Here is a 24,926-nt window from a genome sequence, read left to right as displayed (position 1 = left end):
ACAGAAAATCAACCACTTTCTGAAAGGTAGGACGGGCGGAGAAGTGGTTGATTTTCTGTTTCTAGAGTTGCTGTTCTTCTTCTCTTCGATCTCCCATTGGATTTGTAGGTGTTTGCAATCTTTAGATAAGCTATCTAGCTGATCTCCCACTACCTGAAGTAGTCTCAGCCTGCTACTTCTCCGCCATCTTGACTCCCACACCTAAGCAAAATTATTATCAGGACTTTCTCCATATTCCTACCAAGTCTACCTAACAAACTTCTTTATTTTTAAGCCACACTTCCTTGCTGTTGCTTCTAGACAGACTTTGATCTGGTATCTCAATTATATACAATACATACTTCAATTACTATACACTACTGATAAAGTACTTTAATAATTTGTTTCTTGGTCCATATTATGAGAACGTTGAGAGCAGAACCTAAGTATGTTCACATGAGAATCCTTAGCACATAGAGTTAGTAAATACACTCTGCAGAAATGAAACATTACATTATATCAGAGCCACACCTGGACAGGAGTCTAGTCCCACAGAGAACAAATCCAAATTTTCTGAAGATCTGTATAATAAGCAGAAACTACAAATATCAGTTGGGGGAAATCGGAGGAGGAGACAAATCAGGAGAGACTGTGGACTCTGAGAAACAAACTGAGGGTTTTGGAGGGGAGAGGGAGGTTGGGTGAGCCTAATGGTGGATATTAAGGAGGGCACGTATTGCATGGAGCACTGGGTATGGTGCATAAACAATGAATTTTGGAACACACACACAAAAAATAAAATTAAACTTAAAAAATTTAAAAAAATTTTTTTAAAGAAGACATAAGGAACCACTACTAGCCCAGGATGTAGCATATTTCCTATTAGAGGATAGAGGTAGCTATATTACCCTGATAACATCACTGAATAGAAGGTCTATTTTCATAGAAGGATTAGGCATAATATGATAGGTCATGCTGACACAAACATTGTCTACACTCTAAGAATCTTGGCTCTGAAGTGATATGGCCCCACGTCTGAGTCTTAGCTCTGCCTTAATTTCCACATCTATAAAATGAAGGTGAGAAGATTAAGATCTCCCTCATAAACTTGTGAAGATTAAATGAGATGATGCATATAAAAGCTTGGCATTGTGCCTGGCACATGGCAAATATTCAAAGTTAATTTTTATTATTACCTCTCCAACTTCTTGCCTCTACTTGTATCTGCTGATTCAGATGGGAAAGAAAGAAATATCCCCATGAAACCTGGGCAGTATCTGCAGAAACTGTGAAGTTGTAGAATAAAACATCACATCCTGGTGGCACAGGTCACTTTTTATTACTAGTGACAGGGACTCCAGAGAAGAAAAGTAAGTATAAAAAATTCAGAGACCTGGGACGCCTGGGTGGCTCAGTCAGTTAAGCCGCTGCCTTCGGCTCGGGTCATGATCCCAGGGTCCTAGGATCGAGTCCCGCATCAGGTTCCTTGCTCCTCTCTCTCTGCCTCTGCCTGACACTCTGCCTGCTTGTGTGCTCTCTCGCTCTCTCTGACAAATAAATAAATAAAATCTTTAAAAAAAAAAAATTCAGAGACCCACTGGAGTAACTAATCCAAGTTACCACTTTGTTGAAGGTCCCTGCTTTGTGTCAGAGCAACACAGTAGCAGTAATAGTAGTAATACTATTGTAATGATAGTGGCAGCAGTAATGTTTATAGATCACTTCCTATGTGCCAGGTACTATTTTTAAATGCATTTCATGTATTAACTCATTCAACCTAGCAAGTCTTTGAAATAAGCATATAGACTGAAGAGTCCAACAGCTCTGGAGTTAAATCTTGGTCCTGCCATTAATGAGCAAGATACCTCACTTCTCTGAGCATTAGTTTCCTCATATCTAACTGGGAGTAAGAACATCTAACCCACATGGATAATGTGAGGACTGTTTGAGATAACAAACATAAAGGACCCACCACGTGCCAGATAACCAGCTGATACCCTAGTAGCTGTGTCTTTATTATTGTTACATTAACATTTTTGATACTGTTAATATTATCATTACATCTGAGGGCCAAAAACTTCATTCTGCAGGCATGCAGAGTGAAGTTTCAAAAGGGGGAACGTTTTTCTTCCTTTCTGAGTTCCTCTTTAGTCTGTTTTTTTTTTTAATGGTAAGCATTCTATGATATTATTAAGCTTTTCTCAGAATTAACTATACATGAATACAAATAAAATATTATACAGATAAGAAGACCTTTAGACTAGCTTTAAAAGTTGGGTTTTTTCTTCCCCCCTCTCCACAGTAGTGGTGAAAATACTATAGTTCCTTCAAGTAAACAGTGCTGAAAAGAATGAAAATGGCATATGGCTGGGGGAATCTTCCAAAGAAACTACTCTACACAGCCATCCCCTGTTCTTTTCTCTGCCTTTTAAGGTCACAGTAACAGGATAGAAAATCTGGGACTCACACCATCTGTCCAGACAGTTCCATCACTGCTCATTTCTCTTGTTAAATAATCAGAACACTTCACACTTCCCAAACACTGCTACCATAAAGAGCAGTTAAAGCAGAATGAAAGAAGCTCTTTCTATGCAGAAATGTAGTGGTTAGAAATGAACCATTCTTTTGAAGTTTGTGCGTTTCAGATCATGTCAGTGAAGAAAGAAATTCAAGCCTTAGAAGGAAAATTTAAGAATAACAGAATTATAATAATGGCTCTAAAAAGTATCTTTCTTAGAAAATAGGTGACATCCTCATACGAGTTCTTTAAGAATAGACTTGGCAGTTTAATACTGAGTTAATTACATAGGTATCTAATCTGTAAGTTTCTCATAAGACTAAGAAGAGAAATTATTTTCTTTATCCCTGTCCTACTAATACAGTAGTAGTAATAGAAGCTAGTAATTACTTGGCACTCAGGATATCTTTAATTCTCTTCAAAATACTTTTTGTGTATTAACTCACTTAATCCTTAAAGCCATTCCATGTAGCAATTTCTTTTATTATTCCCATTTTACACTTGAGGAGACTAAGGCACAGAGAGGTTAAATAACTTGTCCAAGGTAATACAGCTGGTAAGTATAAAGCCGGGATTCAAAAGCAAGCAAACAGGCTCCATCCCTTTCATTTCTGTGCTACATTACAGTTTTTTTTTTTTTTTAAAGATTTTATTTATTTGACAGAGAGAGATCACAAGTGGGCAGAGAGGCAAGCAGAGAGAGAGAGAGGGGAGGAAGCAGGCTCCCTGCGGAGCAGAGAGCCCGATGTGGGACTCGATCCCAGGACCCTGAGATCATGACCTGAGCTGAAGGCAGAGGCTTAACCCACTGAGCCACCCAGGTGCCCCCTACACTACAGTTTTTAAAGAAACCTCTAAATTATATGTTAAATTCAGCTTTTGTGTGTGTGTGTTTTTAAAAGTTTAAGGTTTACTTATTTATTTTAGAGAAAGAGAGAGGGAGCTCAAGAGGAAGGGGCAGAGAGAGGGGGACAGAAAATCCCAAGTAGATTCCATGCTGAGCACAGAACCTGATGCAGGTTCCATCTCATGCCCCTGAGGTCATGACCTGAACTGAAACCGAGAGTTGGACATTCAACTATTTGAGCCACCCGGGCACCCCCAAATTCACCTTCTTTATTATATCTGAATAAAACAACTACAGCTGAATGTCATAAACACTTACCCCCATTCACCTAGCCACAGTGAGAATGTCAATTATATATTCTTCAACTTATTAATTTCAGAGCTTACCCAGCTTGAATTTGTTATTGTCATAAAGCAAAATAATTTTTTATATTAAATAAAAGTTTCAAGCATATGCTCTGGGGTCAATGTCAATTTGGGGATATATTTATGACTTTGAGAAAAAGGTTTGGATTATTCTCAAACCTCCAGAATTTAACAGTACATGAAGACTCCTTGCCTTCAAATAAAGATTCAGCAATACCAAAAGGGTGTCGATGTAGCCGGGAGAAACCAGTCTGACGAGATCGGGCGCGTTCAGGGTGGTATGGCCGTAGACGAGAAACCAGTCTGAATATAGCATTTCTCTTCCATGTCACAGAACACTCCCCACTCAGCTCAATGGCTCAAATTTATTTAATGATAGAAGCTCCAATCTCAGCTACGTAGGCAAATTGAAGCTTCTGCTCACGTAACTATCATAATAATGAGAATAATGATGATAATCATTTTAGTAATCATAATAATAACAATGATAACCATCATTTACTGATTAACTTAGTGCTGAGCATTATGCCAGGTGCCTCATATCATCAGGTATACTGGGGGGCAGTGGGGAGCAGTGGCTAAAGGACAGGGAGCTGTCTGAGTCCTTCCATTATTTGCTGTGTGGTCTTGAACAAACTACTTACTTTCCAGCCTCTCACAGAATACCTGCCTCCTAAGATTGTTTTGACGATCAGAGGTGTTAACACATGCAAAATGTTCTTAATAGCCAAACGCACAGTAGTGCTACCCAAACTTAACAGACTAGGAGCTTAATGTTCAGAGAAAAAGCTAAAGGCCACAAATAGGTTAGGGTCCAGCGAAGGTCCCCAGCTCTGCCTGACTCCAAACCCCATGCTCTTTGGGTTCTCATTCCCATTCATTCGCCTCTCCTCTCTTTCTCTCTCAGAATTAAGAATAGGTCAACTGCTTCATAAAGGAGAGCATTGTTACTCTAATGTCATTTTTGTCTTTTCTCATCAGAGTTTTACTGTAGCAGCATTAAAAAAAATGTTAAAAACGTCAATCTAACATACCGTACTCCATCAATTCCAAGACATTTCCCCCACCCAAATTTTTCCATCTGTGAATCATGTGTCTTAGAATTATAATTGGCAGTATTCTTCCTTTCTGAGTAGCACATAAAATAATGGTGCATCTTACAATCCATATCATCTTACATTTGACAAAATACGGTAGCTGTTAAGCTCAACAAGTATGCTTTAAGGATCAGCCCTCAGTCACTGTTGAAGGCACATTCCAGAGCTTGCCGAGCATTCCTGGCCTCAGAGTTCAGTTCCAGTTCAGTTCACTTAAACTTCACTTGACTATCACCTTCCTATGGACCCTTACTCATTTCCATCAAATTAACAATCTCCCATAACTCTAACACCCAATCAGTGTTTCGGCTAAGGCTCTGCTTGGTTTTTGTGTTCCTTGTTTTGGTTTTCCCTTTCTGATGACTCAAGAGCTTCTAATCATAATGACTCTTTGGACTGAAGTCCCAGGGGCACTTCCTCCTCTTACACTGTCCTTATAAGTAGTCCATACTTTCCAAACATAATTGGGCTTTATGGGTAAACTGAGAAAGTATTAGCTAAGAGTGAAGCTGTGACAGTCTTTCATTTGTTTTTCATTTTCAGTTACTTCCTTATTTCTACCTTCCTAAGTTACTTTTCTAGACCCTTTTATAAGTACTTATCTGGTTCATACTTAAATTTTTTTCCCGTTTTGGCCTGAGTGCCTCCATTCCACATATGGTCAGTCTCTTCATAGAAGAAAAAAATGTCGAGTTTTATATCATCTTTTCCTTGGAAAGATAGTTCCAAGCTGTCCTCTACCTAGGATGAAGATGAAAACCTTCACAGACTGAAACAAAGGAAATATATATTCTTTAAAAAAATTTGTTTTATATAGAGAGAATACGGATTCTAAGATAATATGTTTTTTCAAGCTGGAACATCTCTGAAATTGGGATTTATCAGTAGTATGCCAACATTTGATTTCTTTCTTAAATGCATATAAAATAATGTTACTTCTGACAATTAATGAAAACCCAGAGTAAATAACTTACAGTAGCTAAATTACCACTCTGCAGAACATTCTGTTCCTGAGCCCCTTTCTGAATAAAGGAAAGAAACCAAAGAAAAATAACTCCCTTTAAATAATCAAGTAAAACTATTAGGAAATAAGTCTCTCATCTCAATCAATAATAGGTACTTAAATAAATGTGGCATCATAGAAACCTACCAATTTTCCATAAATTATATTATATGAAAAAAATAAAAGTTAAAGATACAAAGAAGTCTGAGAGCATTTCCCTAAAGAAACTTAACCTACAAATAATTGTGTTCTCATTAGACGTGGTGTATCTGTCTTGTTATAGCACCAATCACATAATTATTATGTAGTTTTTTTTCCCAATTAGACAGTGAACTCCTCAAAGATAAGTACTGTAACATACTGATCTTTGTGTCCCAGGTGCAGAGTGCAGTGCCAGGGAGAAAGTGAGTATAAACATTTGCTGCATGCCTAGAGTTCAACTGCTTTGACTCTGACCTCTGGAGAATATTTTATTAAATTTTTTTAATAAACTAATTACAATAAAGAATGTAATTTTTCAGTATTAAACATACTTCTACTTGCTTTCCAGCACAACACCTTTCTGGGAACAACCAAATTAAGAGTAAGACGTCATTTGAAAAAAAAAAAAAAGTAAGATGTCTGCAAGGAATCATGGGCTTAGGGCATAAAAATCAAATTGTCTAAAAAAAGATTTCATTTAAGTCATGATGACCTATTCCTAGTTCAACTCTGAGAAAACTGCTATAACCCAGAATATGTGAAATAAATAAGAAATTCAAGTACTATTTGAAATGATTCTGTTTTTAATCCTTAGCCCCAAAGGACCATTTCATGTTGATGATAGGATGCCTAAGTGAATATAAAATTAAGTGACTTATGAGAAACATTATAACTTCAGGTAGGGTAGGTGAGATTCTTAATAACTGTATTAATTTTACATTATATGGTATATTAATTACATTATAAGAGTTCAAGACCCTTTTCCCCTTCTCATTGTCAACAGTAAGCCAGATTTTCCAGTTTCCTTAAGTAGTGCAAAAGTCATGTAATAAGCTTCTGCTGAGCTTATCCTGGCCAATACTGAGTGATACACATGTAACATTCTTAACCATCTCTGAGCTGTTTAATATAAACTTTTCTTTTGAGACATGGTACTTATGAAGTAAAGCAGGTTTTTATTACTGACCTTCCCAAATTTGTGTTTGAGTGGAAGTCCTACATCCTGAAATGCTGAAATAATATCAGATTTATAATCTTGTATAAAAATTCCTAGGTCAACATCTTTACTATATGGAATAATGTTGCATTGCCGATACCACCCTAAAAATAAAGAAGAAAAAAAAAAGAAAATTTTTTAAAAATTTAAGTTTGGAAAAAATTAGTCACTATTGTATGATCTTTGTAAGAGTGGATTTTATTTCTTAAGGTATTTCTTAAGATTAGACTTACAGTGCTTTACCAAAAATATTTTTAAAAGATGAAATCCCAAACTAAAATCTGTGGTTATAAGAAGCCATCTGTTGAAGAACCTTCCTTTCTTTTTCTCTTTCTTTCTTTCCTTCATTTTTACTGTGCTGAAGACTTAGCATCCTCAAAAATTTTATGATGTATTTTAATTTCTAAATAAACTATTATTTTTAATAATGTTAACTGGGCCAGGCTGCCTGGGTGGCTCAGTCAGTTGGCCTGGGTAGGTCAGTCAGTTGGGCATTTCAGCTCAGGTCATGATCTCAGGGCTGTGGTATCAAGTGAGTCCTGCGTCAGGCTCTGCACTCCATGCAGAGTCTGCTTATCCCTCTCCCTCTGCTCCTTCCCTGCATTCTCTCTCTCTCTCAAATAAATAAATAAAATCTTAAAAAAAAAATGTTAACTGGGCCATCCATTAAAAAAAATTAAATTACTTTTGAGAATGTTTGATCATAAACTTCTAATGATGAAGGCTGCCTTTAAGATATGCTAAAAAATATAATCTAATTCTTTTGCTTAACCAATATGCCTTTCCTGAGCAATAATTTGTAAAACTTAACAGATCTGAACAGCTTGTGCCTGATGCATCATATAAAGATTTATTTATTTTAGAGAGAAAGAGCATCTAAGTGTGGAGGGAGGGAGAGAAGAAACTCAAGCAGACTCCCCACTGAGCACAGAGCCCAACGAAGGGCTCTATCTCAGGATCCTGAGATCATATCCAAAACCAAGTGTTGGTCACTTAACTGACTGCAATACCAGGTGCCCCTGATGGGTCACATAAAAAAGAGAAGTACTATCCTCAATTTTCAGCACATTGTCAATATCAAAAGATATTTCTAGGTATATTTACAATGTACCTACTTCTCAATTAGGTGCTATAGTACTGTTTAAAAAAACCAAAATCTATACCTTAATACTACTAAGGGCTCTTGGGTCTCCCCTAATATCCTTCTAATTCTTTCATCCAAATTATTCAGAAAGTATGTGAATGTCTATAATTGTCTTTATAGGCATTGCTATTGGGCAACACTGTTTGGCATTCTAAACTTTAATTTCACTGTAACATATATCTTTAGAAGTCTAGGATGGCGTCTCATCCCTAGCTTGAGAAAAATCCACACTCCACATCCATCAAAGAAACATAAACTATTAAAAATGGAAGGCTCTTTAAGGGCGCCTTGGTGGCTCAGTTGGGTAAGCATCTAACTTTTGATATCAACTCAAGTCTTAATCTCAGGGTCATGAGTTCAAGCCCTGAGTTGGGCTCCATGCTGGCTGTGGAGCCTACTTTAAAAAAAATTTTTTTTAAATCATGACAAGTAATTAAGAAGTATTTCTGAAGACATAGTTTATAAAACAATATTGCTCCAAAAAGTTGAACCTTAGGGGCACCTGGGTGGCTCAGTGGGTTAAAGCCTCTGCCTTCAGCTCAGGTCATGATCCCATGGTGCTGGGATTAAGTCCCACATTGGGCTCTCCACTCTTTGGGGGGCCTGCTTCCTCCTCTCTCTCTGCCTGCCTCTCTACTTGTGATCTCTGTCTGTCAAATAAATAAATAAAATCTTTAAAAAAAAAAAGTTCGGGCGCCTGGGTGGCTCAGTGGTTAAAGCCTCTGCCTTCGGCTCAGGTCGTGATCTCAGGGTCCTGGGATCGAGTCCCGCGTCGGGCTCTCTGCTCAGCAGGGAGCCTGCCTCCTCCTCCTGTTTCTCTCTGCCTGCCTCTCTGCCTACTTGTGATCTGTCTGTCAAATAAATAAATAAAATATATATTAAAAAAAAAAAGTTAAACCTTAAAGCATATATCACATACATATGTGAACTGTATTTTTTTTCTTGGCTTACTCTTACTATAAGCTCCATGACAGGAAGAACACATGAATTTCCACAATAAGATAACCATATATTCCAGTTTACACCTGTCACACCAACATTATTAATGGCATTCCTTTTCACTCTCAAAAGACTCTTAGAATTGGACAATAAATTATATGGTAACACTATAAAAACAGGAGCAGAATTAATTTTGTATAAATAAAGTTATAATAAAAAAAGAATACAGTTATGACCAACTACAGTTATAAACAAGAGGGAATAAAAACAACAGAATTTAGATTCTAAAGAATTCTAAATTCCAAGAAATTCGATCTAACATATAGTGGAAAGAAAATCTTTCTCTGATTCTAGTCGCAAAAGGACTCTAGAAATGTCTACATTTCCCCATCTCAGGATGAGTGGAATGTGGTAAGGCAGTGATGTTCAACCAGTGAGAGCATCAGTGACCTGGAAAAGACTTGTGCAAAGACCTTATTATACCCCTTCAGTCTTCCTCTCATTTGTGTGGTGTGTAAGTGAAGAAATAGAACAGGGGTTTTGTTTCTGTTTTTGTTTTTTAACGGCAGAACAATCTTCGGGACAGAAATAATAAAATGCTAATCCAAGGACTGCCTCAAGATCAAATATAGTCTACAAGTTTTATACATGATTTACAGTTTTTGGTAAATACAACATGGCCTTCCTAACTCTCTTTTATGTTTCTGAAATTAATTTCTTTAAAGAAATCAATAAATTCCTGCTCCATGCACTATGTTTATTGTGTCTGTAAGTATGACACTTCCAGTATCACTGATGTTTTGTCATCTCAAGCAGTCACCCCTAAAGCCAAAGAGGATGATAAGATAAAAAGACAAATGTAGAGCAACAAGAATTTTACCTAGACAAGTTCCACTGCTCAGCCAGAACCGTACTCCCAATTTCTTTAATGTTTTGGCTGCCAGTTGCAATAATTCTTTTGCGTTCTTCCGAAAGGCCATAGCTTCCACAGTGTTATCATCAAGGTACTGCTACAGATATAACAAATAGTCAGTTATTACAGCCATTTCTAAATTGCTAGAAATATTTCCATGACATCTAAATTAAATCGGACATCTAATTAAATCTAAATTAACCCCATAGTATGCATATTTTTCTATTATTAAAAAAATCAAGTTTCAGAGTTTCTTGTTAGTTGCCTATCTATGAGACTACAGGAGCAGATTCTAGAAAAGACAAGTTAAAGGGGAAGGAGTATAACCAGAATTCCCAAAGGATGAGACTTACACGTTTATGAACTCCCTTCACATCACAATTTATCAGATAGGACAGTTAGAAGAAAACTAATTCTGAGAGCTATAAGCATATCTGAACAAAATGAATTGTGCCATTTTCATGATTCACTGATCCAATTGGTCTTTAGAGACTATAGAGTATAAAAGAAAGAGCCTGGGATTTTGATTCAGATTATCTGTGTTCAAGTTTAGCCCCGCTTCTTATTAGCTGTGATGCTGGGCGTATCACCTCAGAAGAACATAAACTCCATGAGGAAAGTGACTTCATTTTATCACTTTATCTCGAGTGCCCAGAGCAGCACCTGAACATCTGCTGAATGAGTGAGAGAATGAAAGAACAAACCTCTCTTAGATACGATTTCCTCATCAGTCACTAAAGGACAATAATTACACTTTGTAGGACTGCTGTGGAGAGTTAATGACACAATGGATGACAGAAAAATGGCTCATAAATTATGAAGTTCTATACAAATATTATTATTATCATTTACCTAGTCATGCTTTTCTAATTTTCTTCATTTTTAGGGTAGTCTACACTGAGGAAAACACTATAAATTTAGTGATGCTTCTCTGTCTATGACTCAAAATCTAAACTTCTTCACATGGCAGACAAGGACATTTGCATTCTGGTCCCTGACTACTAGTCCGGTCTCATCACCACCGTCCTCACACTTTAGAACACAGCAATAACTTCTACCTCCCCAAATATTCCACAACTTTTCAAGCCTCTGTGCCTTTATACATGTTTCCTTTATCTGGAGTGCTCTTGACTAACAAAATCTTTGAGTTCTACCTTCCGAAAAACATTCCCTAATTTTCCTATGAGGATGTATTTATTCTGCCAGTGCTACCCTCCCAGTGCTACCCTTTTGTTCAGCAAAGAATAATATTTGTCCTAGATATAGACAAAGATGAAGGAATCTAATGAGTTTATAAGTTACCACTTATATACACTTCCACTATAATTCTTTTTTTTAAATTCACATTGTTGGTTTTACTTATGTTTCCTCCACTAGGTTGTAAAGATGGTTCCTTGAAGGCATGTACTAAACCTCCCCAACACTGTATGTATAAATCTGGAATGGTGCCTAATACATAATATGTGAGTATCACATAGTGATAAATGGGTAAATGAATAGATGACTAAGCCCCTCCTGCATTAGGCCCTGTCTGTAATATCCTATAATACCCTGTCATTCTTTTACAATATAGCAGGAGAAAATACAGTTGCTGGAGAGACTCTAAGGATCTTAAGAAAAAAGTATCCCTAGGAAGAAAGTGGGATCCCAGAAGATAAGTTTCCTTCTCTCTAGAACATACAAATCATACAGGATGCCTTCGACATGAAAACATTCTCAAAGCCATAGCTTCTCTTGGAACACAGGGTTGGAATGGGAGGCAAATGTTCTTATCCTGGGTGTGGTGGAAAACACTGAAGATGCAGGATTTAGTCTATGCTCAGCCAATAATGACTGTGTAGCCTACTGAAACCTCTTTTTTTTTTTTTTAAATTGTCAAAGGCAAATACTTGCCTTATTTCAAAGAGTAACTGAAAGGGTCAAATTAAGTAACAGACATGAAAACTCAGTGCTTGATAAAAATATTACTCTGATAGTTATGTCCTATTGAGCCTGCCCCTGCATGGACATACTCTCACCTCTGATATACCTTTCGTAGCATGACACTCCCAGAAATTCCATTTCTTAGAATTGACTGCACATATATTAAAGTGTATACACCTATAAACCTTTTGCATCTGTTAGGGATTTTTTAAATTGTAGTATGAATGTTTTTTCCTACTTAAAAATGTCTTATATCAATCTTGGGCTTATCACACTTCTAGAAAAGGACAAAATCCTAATTTAAACATCATGTCCATTTGATCTTTGCTATTCAGGTAACCTTTCCCCAGACTTCCCCCAAAATATAGACTGAAAAAAACGTGACAGAAGGTACCCATTTATTTTATAGATGAGGAATTAAGACTTAGAAAATTTTCCAAAGTCTCAGGAAAAAATTAGTAGAAGAAGAAGGATAATATAGCTCTGTAGATATCCCTAGGCCAGGTGTCCAGATAGTTCCATATTTCCCTCTGGTTTTTCACTGGAATTCATCAGACTGGACTGAAAGTCATTAATTATTTTTTCATGGTTACTGCTAAAACAAAACCAAGTTCAAGAAAATGTATGTTATCCTACTTCTAAACTTCTTGGTAGACTGAGAAAATAAAAGTAAATGAAGTAAGCCAAGAGAGCATTTCTTCTCCCTTCCTGAACTGTCCAATACTAGAACTATTAGGTAAGGCAGAGCAAGAAAAGGCACATGGGTGGCCTGGTATGGCTATCAGAGCCTGAGCAAGTGGTGAGGAAATCCACATGGAGAGGACACCCCCTCCATATCCAGTGTGGGGAGTCAGAGCCTGAGCAGTTTGAGAAGTGTGTCCACAGATGGGGGCACCCCAGAGGGAGATTAGCAACATTCAAGCAGAGTGAGGAGAGCAACCATAGGGGAGAGGGGACAGAAGCAATGACAGGAGACTGAACAAATAAGCAAATATATTAATAATAATAGGAGTCAAGTTTCTCATTGTTTGAGAAGGGAGTCATAAATAAGGAAACAAACCCTATGCTATTTAACTGAAACATAAAGTAGTTGGGACTCGCTATATCACGGTGAATTCATGAATCTTGACAGATAGACAGATACAGAAATAAATACACACACGCATACACACTGTCACTGAGAGGGCCTGTGTGCAACAAAAACCGCGTAGCAATGAGCACACCTGGCATCCAAACCTTGGCTTCTAAAAGGAACCAGGATTTGGAGAAATGGCTGATTCCAGTGTTGTTGCAGGGAAATTACAAGATGGACCTAGAGCATCTTGCTCCAAAGAGCAAAAAAGTACTCAAAAAATAATGAAGACATGTTAAAAAGACACGGAAACCATCATGAAGAAATTCCCACTGGCCAAACAGGGAACAATTTGAGGATCAAAATAAATAATGAAAATAAAGGGGGCGCCTGGCTGGCTCAGTCAAAAGGGCACGTGACTCTTGATCTCCAGGTTGTGAGTTCAACCCCCACACTGGGTGTAGAGATTACTAAAAAAAAATATGAATTAATTAATTTTTTAAAAAGAAAGTAATGGACTATAACCTATTGAATAAAATAGGAAACTCGAGTTCAGACTGATGTAAACAAATACACTGAAAGATTGATAAGGATATGGACAATTACTTTTTTTCTTTTTTTAAGATTTTATTTGTTTATATGACAGACAGCGATCACAAGTAGGCAGAGAGGCAGGCAGAGAGAGAGGGGGAAGCAGGCTCCCTGCCGAGCAGAGAGCCCGATGTCGGACTCGATCCCAAGACTCCGGGATCATGACCTGAGCCGAAGGCAGAGGCTTTAGCCCACTGAGCCACCCAGGCACCCCTATGGACAATTACTTTTTTTTTTTTTTTAAAGATTTTATTTATTTATTTGACAGACAGAGATCACAAGTAGGCAGAGAGGCAGGCAGAGAGAGAGAGGAGGAAGCAAGCTCCCCGCCGAGCAGAGAGCCCGATGCGGGGCTCGATCCCAGGACTCTGGGATCATGACCTGAGCCGAAGGCAGAGGCTTTAACCCACTGAGCCACCCAGGCGCCCCTGGACAATTACTTTTTAAGAGACAGAGAACACATGCAGTAGTAGGGAGGTGAGAAGGAGTCGAGGGAGAATCTTAAGCAGGCTCCATGCCCAGTGCAGAGTCTGATGTGGGGCCCAACCTCATGACCCTGAGATCATGACCTGAACTGAAATCAAGAGTCCGACACTTCACTAACTGGGCTACCCAGGAGCCTGAGGATATTGACAACATTTACCTGGTTTTAAAGTACCTCCAGGGCACTAGATGGCTCAGTCGGTTGAGCTTCTGACTGATTCCGGCTCCTGTCATGATCTCATGGTTCAAGAGATGGAGCTCCATGACTGGCTCCACACTCAACAGGGAGCCTACTTAGGATTCTTTCTCTCTCCCTCTGCCCCTCCCCACCCCTCGTGCATGCGTTCTCTCTCTCTAATAAATAAACCTTTAAAAAAGATTCATACCAAATTTTTATTAGTTACAAAGGAAAAAACAGAAACTTCACAGGGGTGAAGCTAGAGATACCACTTTAATCAAGTGCTCAGTGTGAATATCAACAGTAACAGGACAAATCACAACCATGCAGCACCTGACAGGATGTAATGAGAAGAGCACAAAATCACTTCTGCATTATTCCTACTACAGGTATATTACCTGAGGAAAACCCAGACAAACCTCAAAGAAGGGACAATCTACAAAATATCTGGCCTGTAATCCTCAAAAGCATCCAAGTCATAAAAGTTTAAAAAAGAACTATGAAATCATTAAGGACAAGAGGAAACTACGGAGAGAAAAATTAAATACAGGGGGCCCCTGTGGCTCAGTCGGTTAAGTGACTGACTCGATTTCCGCTCAGGTCATGATCTCAGGGCCTTGAGATCAAGCACTGGGTCAGGCTCCACGCTCAGTGCAGTGTCTGCTTGGGATTCTTCTTCTCCCTCTCCCTTTACCAACCCCCCCTCCACACTCACATTCTCTTTCTCTCCCTAAAATAAATAAAATCTTTTTAAAAAGAGAGGGAAAAAGAAAGATTAAATACAACACGTGATTCTAAATTCTTTTATCATATTTTACTCTGAATGGATCCTTTTATTACATAGTAAAACCTGAATGGGATTAAATGGTGATAATCTATGTGTTAACTTCCTGATTTTTTTATTAAGACAATGTAGGCCAATGTTCTTGTTTTGGGAAAATACTAAATTATTTGAGGTTGTAGGATACATAGTCACCAACTTACTCCCAAATGGTTCAGGAAAAAGTTATTTGTATTTTATTTATAACTTTCCTGAAAGTTTGAGAATGTTTCCCAAAGAAAAAAATATTAGATATAGAAAGAAGGTTGTTTTATGAGCTCTAATAGATTAGATCATTGCTTGTTATACACGAGGCATTATATTTCAGATTGTTTGGCGCCATCAAGTGTTCAAAGTTATGTATACTCACTTCAATTTGAAAACTGACCCTCCTGGTACTTTTGAATGATGATGAAGAATGAAACATTTTAAATAATAAGAATAAAGAGTTATCAACCTAATTAGGCACCCCACATTAGTAATACCAATACAACAGCAAAAGAGAAAAGCAAATTAGAAATCACAAGTATACCTTACTGTAAGGGAAGGACACACAAGATCCTACTATAAATATAAACCTCCAATCAGGATTATATCTCCAGTACTTTACACCAACAGGTACTTTACACCAAAACTATGAGGCTATATATGATAAGCCCTCTGAGCATCTGTCATTCATATCCTTTACTCAAATGCTCATTGAGTGTTTGAGAATTTAAAAAGCAAGAATGAAAATATAGAACTTTAAAAATTTGATACTATCCTAATAATGTATCAATATTCTGAAGCATTTTACATTTTATACTGCTTTCTCACAAAGATCAACAAAATGAGTCTGGGAAAATGCTTGCTAGGTAATGGAGTAGTCCTAATAAGTGTCATTTAAAAAAAAAAATCATTTGATTCAGATGAGCTGCTTATTCTCCATACATTTTTCCATAATTCTAGGATCCTTTCTTTGTGCCAGATGCTGTTCTAGATACTGGGGTTACAGAAGTGAATAAAGAAGATGCCTGTCATCAGTAAGTTCATGGGACAAGACATACATTCACAATTCACTGTGATAAGAGCTCTGACAGAGGTGGCAACCAAAAAAAAGCCCCTTAAGGCCCAAAGAGTGAGTGGTCAAGTCCAAGCACCAAGCTGCATCACCTCTGTGTCCTGTTATTACTGTGTGATAAATGAGGATCAGCACTTGTCTATGAGTCGGCCCATCCATAGATGCAGTTTGCCAGCTTTTCATCCATGAGGTTGCCTGGGGTACATTTCACAGCTCCACAATTACAGATTTAAGGGGACGGGGGTGGGAGGACCCACCAGGAAGGCGGGCAGGCATCAGTCCAGGGGAATAACAAAGCCTACCAGAAAAACCTTGCATTTGCGGGTGTGGGGCACTTGGCCAGTAATGATACAGCTGGTACTTCATTTCCCCATTCCACTCCTGTCCATGTGTCTACAGGTTTTTTTGGAAGGGAATCCCAGAAAATAAAGGGCAAGTGGAAGGATTAGGGTACTAAAACCCCTCCATAAATCTGTTTTTATTGTATTTCTGTTTCAAGTCGTATCTTAGAGCTGAACCTTCACGTCTCTCAAAATCATCTTTACATTACAAGGTCAGCAGAGTGCCTGGGAAACAGGCTTTCAATAAATGTTTATTGGATTGAAAGCTACAGCAGCAGAATAAAGTAAAGTTCAAAGAGCACTGGTCTCTGTGTAGCATTTACCTTCAAAAATCTTCATAAATACAAAAAAATTCATATTCATTGCCAGCCCTAAGAGAAAAACTGTATATTTTCCATGAAATATTTTCCACATCTACATGCTCTATCTTCTACAGCAGCTGCTTCCTAACTGGGGTGGCTTCAAGAACACACCACCTTTGATAAAGCAAATGGCATATCCCAACTGAAAGCAGAGCCAGTGCCAAACCTACCAAAAGTCTATCCAAATAAAACAATGGCTCCATAAACATTGCACCGTTCAAATAGGGAAGAAATCATTTTTTAAGGTTAATGTTTAATCTACTTTAGGGCACCTGGGTGGCTCAGTTGGTGAAGCGCCTGCCTTCAACTCCAATCATGATCCTGCAATCCTGGATCAAGTCCTGCATTGGGCTCCCTGCTCAGTGGGAAGTCTGCTTCTCCCTCTGCCTTCCCCCTGCTCATGCTCACACTCAATCTCTCTCGCAAAAATAAATAAATAAATAAATAAATAAATAAATAAATCTTTAATCTACTTAAAAAATTAAAATAAAACAATCTAGAAGAAAACAGATGAATCAAAAAGATGCTTTCTTACTGATTTTCCCTAAGTCCCTTCATTTCCTACCCCTCCCCAGAAATATTAAAAATAAACACATGTCCTTTAATTTAAAAAGTACATTTGATTATTTCTAACCTGAAAGAATGCTCGAGCTTCTTTATACCTACACTCAATAAACCTAGAGTGTGGTATTTCTTCTAGAAAGCGCACTGGATCTTTTGGGATGAAAACTTCTAGTCCATCAACAGTAATTTGTTGCAACTCTGGCCTGAAAACAAAAGTTAAGATTTATTACAAGGACTTAACCCAGAAAACTGGCAGCCTCTTCAAAATATACAACATAAGTAAAACAGCTAAACATCAAGCACATTGTCCTCAGTTAACCTCTGATACCACTTTTTAAGATCTACTCTCTCAGCAACTTTCAAATATATAATACAGCACTGATAGCTATAGTCACCAAACTGCACATTACACCCCCAGAACTTATTTATCTTATAAATGGAAGTTTGTACCTTTTGACCATGTTTACTATGTAAGCATATATCCACGAACATATTTTCTCCTCTGCTTGCACTTTTTATAATCAAGAGCTGTACTATTTTACATCTTGCTTCTGTCACTCAATATTGTAGAATTCATCTTTATTGTTACAGAGAGCACTAATTCATTTATTCCATGCTCTACAATATTTCATTGTATGAATATACAATGTTTGACGGCATTGAGAACAATGTTGTTATGAACATTCTTGTATCTATTTCCTGATGCACATGTCCATGAATTTCTTCCCATTGAACATTAAGATTTCAAAACTGGTTTGTGTGAATTACATATTAGATTTAATTACGAAGTGTAAACAAAGAGTAAGAATTCATGACTGAACAATAGAGGTTTCAGAACACCTATTTAGATCCTGAATTTACCTGTCAAAAGCTCCAGGATAACGACCAAACTGTAACTTTCGAAAACGAACAAATTTTCTATCCATATGTCCTTTGAGTCGTAAATGGCCATGCCAGAGGTAGTTACCACTCCTCTCATGAAAGACCACCAAGTGGATGGCATGACTGGCCAATCTGCAGATATAGTGCAGGGGAATTTCAGTTCCAGAAAGTGAGTCTATCCCATCTAGCCGGGGATCTTTGCTCTCAATCTTTAGGCATTGAAATCCCATATTTTCAGCTATCCGAAACCAGCCTTCCTAAAAACCAAAGAAACATCGAGTTTAAATATTAACCAAATACTGGTAGCAAAACTAAAGTGATTTTTACACCAAATTAAGCCACACATATTTTTTGCTCATCTGCTCTTTGCCCAAAGATTTCAAACTAAGAGTGGTAAGGGGGAAGGTGGTGGTGGGAGAATAAAAGAGAATACCAAAAAGGGAAACTACATAGCTTGATGGACATGTTCAAAGACTCCCTTTATGCAAATTAATACCATTTTCTTCCTTGGAAAGAAAATGCTCAGGTTATTGTTCTCTGATTAAGATCTATAAAGTAAATGTTAATATAAGGATAACACTTAAAATAAAACTTGTAATTTTCAATTTAACTTCTATTAATCTCTTATCTTCAAAAGTGCTTCATGGGGTGCCTGGGTGGCTCAGTCATTAAGCATCTGCTTTTGGCTCAGGTAGTGATCCCAGGGTTCTGGGACTGAGCCCCACAACAGGCTCCCTGCTGGGCAGAGGGCCTGCTTCTCCCTCTCCCACCCCCTGCTTGTGTGCCCTCTCTTGCTGTGTCTCCCCCTGTCAAATAAATAAATAAAACCTTTTAAAAAAAATAAAATGCTTCAAAAAAGTACTTTCATCTCATAGTTTATATCCCAGCACCTTCAACTGCTACTTCAATAGAAGTCCACCATAATGCAAATCATTAGAAAATAGACATACTATGAAACAAAATGTATTTTCCAACATTATTAGTTATGGTATAAATCTCATGTAACAAGATTAATTTATACTGTTGATTTTTAGTTCTAATATCAACAGCCAGTGCTATGGATGATTAAATAGTATTAATTACTGAGAACACCTGAGATTCTAACAGGACTTTAAAATTTCCAAGCAACTTTTATAACCATTATGGTATTTACACATGACATCCATCTTACAAAATAAGTAGCACAGGTACGCTAGATTAAAAAGCAGACTCACAGAAGTCTAAAAAACCGAAATTAATAAAAGGCAAAGCCAGTGCCAGTATTTAGGTCTTATCCAACCAAATCTAAGGTTCTTTTCATTTTTTTCTTTTTTTAAGATTTTATTTATTTGAGAGAGAGACAGAGAGCTCACAAGCAGGAGGGAGAAGCAGGCTTTCTGTGGAGTAAGGAACCTGATGTGGGGCTCAATCCAGGGACTCGGGATCATGACCTGAACCGAAGGCAGATGCTTTACTGACTGAGACACTCAGGAAGCCCATGGTTCTTTATATTCTTAATACTACCTCTTTAGTCTATATTTATATAATGTACATGAAGCTCTTTCACATTAATTATCTCATCTGATGTCCCTAGAAACTATTTGAAGTTAGAAAGGAAAATATCAATGTATCTAGTCTACAGTTAAGGAAAACAAAGCCCTAAGTGGTAATATCAGACTTTAATGTTATTAAATTATGGAGCTGTGTTTGTAAGTTTATCTTAAAAGCCACAGCATTCATAAACATTCTCCAAGAGTACATTATTCACATCACTTACTGCTTTTGAATGTTGTCATTTGGATTAGGTGTAACCTCGTCCATGCTCTCATTTCATTACAGACACAGACCTCCATCATAGTATTGATTATACTGCTTTTTAATTGTTTGTTTAAACTCCATCAATAAACTGCAAGTTCCTCAACCATAGGAATCAAGAGTGACTAGTACCCAGCAGGTCAAAATAGATATTTGTTGTTACTGTTGTTCATACTGTTACATGTGAGAAAGTGTTAATTCTGGTAGAGAAAATGTCTTCTCCTTTATGGATATAGAGTTAAACTGTGTCTTGGTCAAAAGAATGTGGAGGAGGGGTGCCTGGGTGGCTCAGTGGTTTAAAGCCTCTGCCTTCGGCTCAGGTCATGATCCCAGGGTCTTGGGATCGAGCCCCACACCGGGCTCTCTGCTCAGCAGGGAGCCTACTTCCCCCATCTCTGCCTGCCTCTCTGCCTACTTGTGATCTCTGTCAAATAAATAAATAAAATATTAAAAAAAAAAAAAAAGAATGTGGAGGAAATACCACATAATACTTCTAGGCCTGGCCTTACAATCTTCATAAAATCTTCCACATTTTCCCCCTTCTGACCTTTTGCTTCTTCCACCAGCTACGGTCCTACTGGTTTTTGCCAATTGTGGCACATTCTCTTTCTTCTAAAGGACGGGTTTTCAAAGCAAGTGGTACTGTATCCAAGAGACATTTAAAAATGTGGACGGGGTGACTGGGTGGCTCAGTTGGTTAAGCGTCTGCCTTTGACTCAGGTCATGATCCCAGGGTCCCGGGATGGAGCCCATGCCAGACTCCGTGCTCAGGGGAGTCTGCTTTTCCCTCTCCCTCTGCCCCTCCCCCTACTCATACTCCCCCCCTCTCTCTCTCACTCTCTCTCAAATAAATAAATAAAGTCTTTAAAAATAATCTGAGGGCATATTTTTGATTATCTTAATGATTGAGGAACACACCACTGGCATTTGGAGGCCTGACATCCTACAATCTAAAATACGAAAATCTGCCCCGTGTCCTGAATAATCTCAAATGTTCTATCAGGGAGTCCTGCAGTGAAAACCTTGTTCATAATGATCTGAGTCTCTATTTCCCAGGATTACAATAGCTATGTTAAAGGAGAGATAATTTTACTCTTCTGTTGTTGGAAACTTGTTTACTATTTTAAAAAAACCACATTACTGGACGCCTGGGTGGCTCAGTGGGTTAGGCCGCTGCCTTCAGCTCAGGTCATGATCTCGGGGTCCTGGGATCGAGTCCCGCATCGGGCTCTCTGCTCAGCGGGAAGCCTGCTTCCCTCTCTCTCTCTCTGCCTGCCTCTCTGTCTATTTGTGATCTCTCTCTGTCAAATAAATAAATAAAATCTTAAAAAAAAAATAAAAAAAAATAAAAAATAAAAAAACCACATTACTAACAATATCATTCATAATGAGTCTATATTTGATGCTAATTATATTTAATAATCCTACTGAAAAGTGCAACTATCTGAATTACTTCATTATGCTTTCTAATGTAGTCATGACTGAATATTTACATGCTGAAATAAACATCTCCTTTTATTTTTAAATTATATTATAGTTAAGACCTTATATTGACTTAGTGGATTATGTATGTAGACAGGTTATAATTTCTATGAACTTTATTTTTTACTTTTTAAACTGGCTTAACCCCACACTAATTTGTAAAAGACACATTCTATTATCTGAAAGCCAATCATCTTACCTCATTCTTCCACAGATGATACTGTAGTGCAAACGCAGTAAAGTCCCTTGGAACACAGAAAAACTTGCATTCTGAAGTGGAGCCATGAGAAGTATTTTTTACTTGTTCAAAGTCTTTATTAATCAATTCCAGAATCAAAGGATCAATAAGGAACACTGGTACATTTTGGCTGGATGTTAGCATAATAAATTTTTTAACTGCACGCTGTTTGAGAGGAAAAGAATCCCTTTAAATCTTCTAAACCAATACAATAATCCATCTTATTAAATTTTTATTAATTTTATAAGAACATATACATATATACATTTCACTCAGTAGATTTATAATACAAGGTAAAATATGCTATAACAAAAATATATGCAACACACTATTAGAGAACAGTAAGCTACTAACTAATTATACATCAAAAGAGTAACAAAATCTTTACAGGGGAAGTCGTATCCCAAATGAAAACTTTGGGCTTAAAAATTATTCCCTTGGTATTAACTAAATCTTTTTGAGCCAAAGTGGGAGAGGAAATACCACACGTCAGTTTTTAAAAACTGGTCATGTCAACCTTTTCAAAATCAAAAATCAATTGTATGTGCCACTTTTCTTCATATTTGTAATACTGCTTACTAATCTTTCTAAGCAAAAGATTCAAACTAAAATATATTGCCTGCTTTACTATTCCCATATATAGTTTGATTTTCAAGTAATAATGTAATATTTTAAAATATAATTCTTTAAGGCAGTAAGTAGAGCCCCCTACTGAAAACACAAATTTTAGATAAAATGGACAAATTTCTTTAAAGACACAATTAACAAATTACCACAAGATGAAATGGAAAATCTGAATTGCCCTATACCAATTACCAAAATTGAATTTAAACATATATATTTGTTATATATTCATATATATTTGTTATACATATATATGTAACATATATATTTATTATATATCAAAATAATAGTAACAACAAGAAAAAACTCCAGACTCAGATGGTTCCCAGGTAAATTCTATCAAAGATTTAAGGAATAATACCAGTTCTACAAAACTTATAAGAAAACTGAGCAGGGAGGTATCCTTCCTAACTCATTTTTACAAGGCCAGTGCAATCCTAATACCAAAACCTAACAAAAATATTACAAAAAAGAAAATTATAAACCATTATCAAGATACTAGAAAATCAATTCCAGTAGTTTAAAAAAAAAAGACCAAAAAAGTAAATACCCTGACCAAGCAGGATTTATCCCAGAAATGAAAGGTTAAAAAAAAAAAAGAAAGAAAGAAATGAAAGGTTAGTTTAGCATTTGAAAATCAATCAATGAAATTTACCATATCAACAGAATAAAGGGGGAAAATCCTATGATAATTTTAATACAGAAAAAGCATTTGACAAAATTCAATACCTAGTCATGATTAAAACCTCTCAGCAAACCAGGACTAGAATTCTTCCTCAATTTGATAAAGAGTATAAACAAAAAAATCTGCTTTTGAGTTGTAGGAGCTCTTTATATATTCTTGATACACTGTCTTTTGTCAGATACATGTTTTGCAAATACTTCCTCCTCCATGGCATTTCTATTCGTTTTCTTAATGGAGTCTTTTTTTTTAATTTTTATTTTTTATTAACATATAATGTACTATTAGCCCCAGGGGTACAGGCCTGTGAATCACCAGGTTTACACACTTCACAGCACTCACCATAGCACATACCCTCCCCAATGTCCATAACCCAACCACCCTCTCCCTTCCCCCAGCCCAGCAAACCTGTTTGTTTTGTGAGATTAAGAGTCTCATAAGGTTTGTCTCGCTCCCGATCCCATCTTGTTTCACTTTTTTTAATGGAGTCTTTTGAGGATTAGAAGTCTTAAATTGTGAGATTCTAATTTATCTTTTTTTTTTCCTCTCTCTTATGGTTGTTGCTGTCTGTGCTTTACACCAGGAAAATAAAATTAATAATTTTGAAAGAAAGATGATGAAGTGACAGACACCAGCACATATAAGGTGCTTCATAAATGTTTGTTGAATGAATCTCTTTCAGCTTAGTGTTAAATACAAACATGATGAACACATTTATGGCTTCATTACAATTATTGATATAAATATAGATTAGGGCAGGGTAGAGAAGAGATTCTCTAAATCACCTTCTAAATATGCCTTCCAGGTTGTTATCAATGCAATTATCAATGCTCCTTGGAAACAGATGTCCAACTGATTCTAAATCCAATTAATTCTAAATAAACATGACTATTACCATCTGACCTTCATTTTGTTTGTAAGAAAGAAAAATGTCTTGTTGAAAAACAGGGTATAGGGGTGCCTGGGTGGCTCAGTGGGTTAAAGCCTCTGCCTTCAGCTCAGGTCATGATCCCAGGGTACTGGGATCGAGCACCGCATCGGGCTCTCTGCTTGGCGGGGAGCCTGCTTCCTCCTCTCTCTCTGCCTGCCTCTCTGCCTACTCGTGTCTGTCAAATAAATAAATAAAATCTTTAAAAAAAAAAAAAAAAAAGAAAAACAGGGTATACTAAGACTGTAATAGCCTAGTCATCTAACAGGGCTTGGTGGGACTTGTTCTTGTGAAAGGCTAGCTCCTAATAATCATTTTCTTTCCTAAGTGCTCTCATCTGTTTATTAACTTATTCTAGAATTTTATCAGGGCTCAGTCACACTTACTGATCAAATTTCACTTTTCCTTCTTTTTTTTTTTTTAAGATTTTATTTATTTATTTGACAGAGAAAGAGATCACAAGTAGGCAGAGAGGCAGGCAGAGAAAGAGGGGGAAGCAGGCTCCCCGCTGAGCAGAGAACCCTATGCGGGACTTGATCCCAGGACCCTGAGATCATGACCTGAGCCGAAGGCAGAGGCTTTAACCCACTGAGCCACCCAGGCGCCCCTCCTTCTTTTTAAAATACTATTACAAAAGTATTTTAGTACTTCTCCCCTTCCTCATGATTCTGCAATTACAAACACTGATTCTTAGTACCATGCAATGTAATTAACAAGGAGAACTTACTGAATGTAGTGAGCCATTCTTTAATTTTTGCCCACTTATCTTGGAAGTAAACTCTTTTAAAAAAATCCATTATTGGGGCGCCTGGGTGGCTCAGTGGGTTAAGCCTCTGCCTTCGGCTCAGGTCATGGTCTCAGGGTCCTGGGATCGAGCCCCGCATCGGGCTCTCTGCTCA

At 37.3% G+C, this 24,926-nt stretch overlaps 1 protein-coding gene across 1 annotated transcript in view; it reads right to left on the bottom strand.

Annotated features, from left to right (window-relative positions):
- The window catches only part of LOC111145804 (fukutin), a 60,395-nt gene that overhangs the window by 23,262 nt on the left and 12,207 nt on the right, over nt 1-24,926 (bottom strand). Inside the window, exons 3-8 of the mRNA XM_022501036.1 lie at nt 21,755-21,958; nt 18,259-18,536; nt 17,468-17,600; nt 9,971-10,100; nt 6,978-7,111; nt 5,420-5,547 (exon numbers count right to left, since the gene is read on the bottom strand). Coding sequence (XP_022356744.1) covers nt 5,420-5,547; nt 6,978-7,111; nt 9,971-10,100; nt 17,468-17,600; nt 18,259-18,536; nt 21,755-21,958 — 1,007 coding nt within the window. The remainder of the gene's footprint in view (nt 1-5,419; nt 5,548-6,977; nt 7,112-9,970; nt 10,101-17,467; nt 17,601-18,258; nt 18,537-21,754; nt 21,959-24,926) is intronic.

The sequence above is a fragment of the Enhydra lutris genome, unplaced genomic scaffold (assembly GCF_002288905.1).
Source record: "Enhydra lutris kenyoni isolate GAN:26980312 unplaced genomic scaffold, ASM228890v2 scaffoldscaffold13, whole genome shotgun sequence".
NCBI lineage: Eukaryota > Metazoa > Chordata > Mammalia > Carnivora > Mustelidae > Enhydra > Enhydra lutris.
This window is presented reverse-complemented; position numbering and strand designations above follow the sequence as displayed.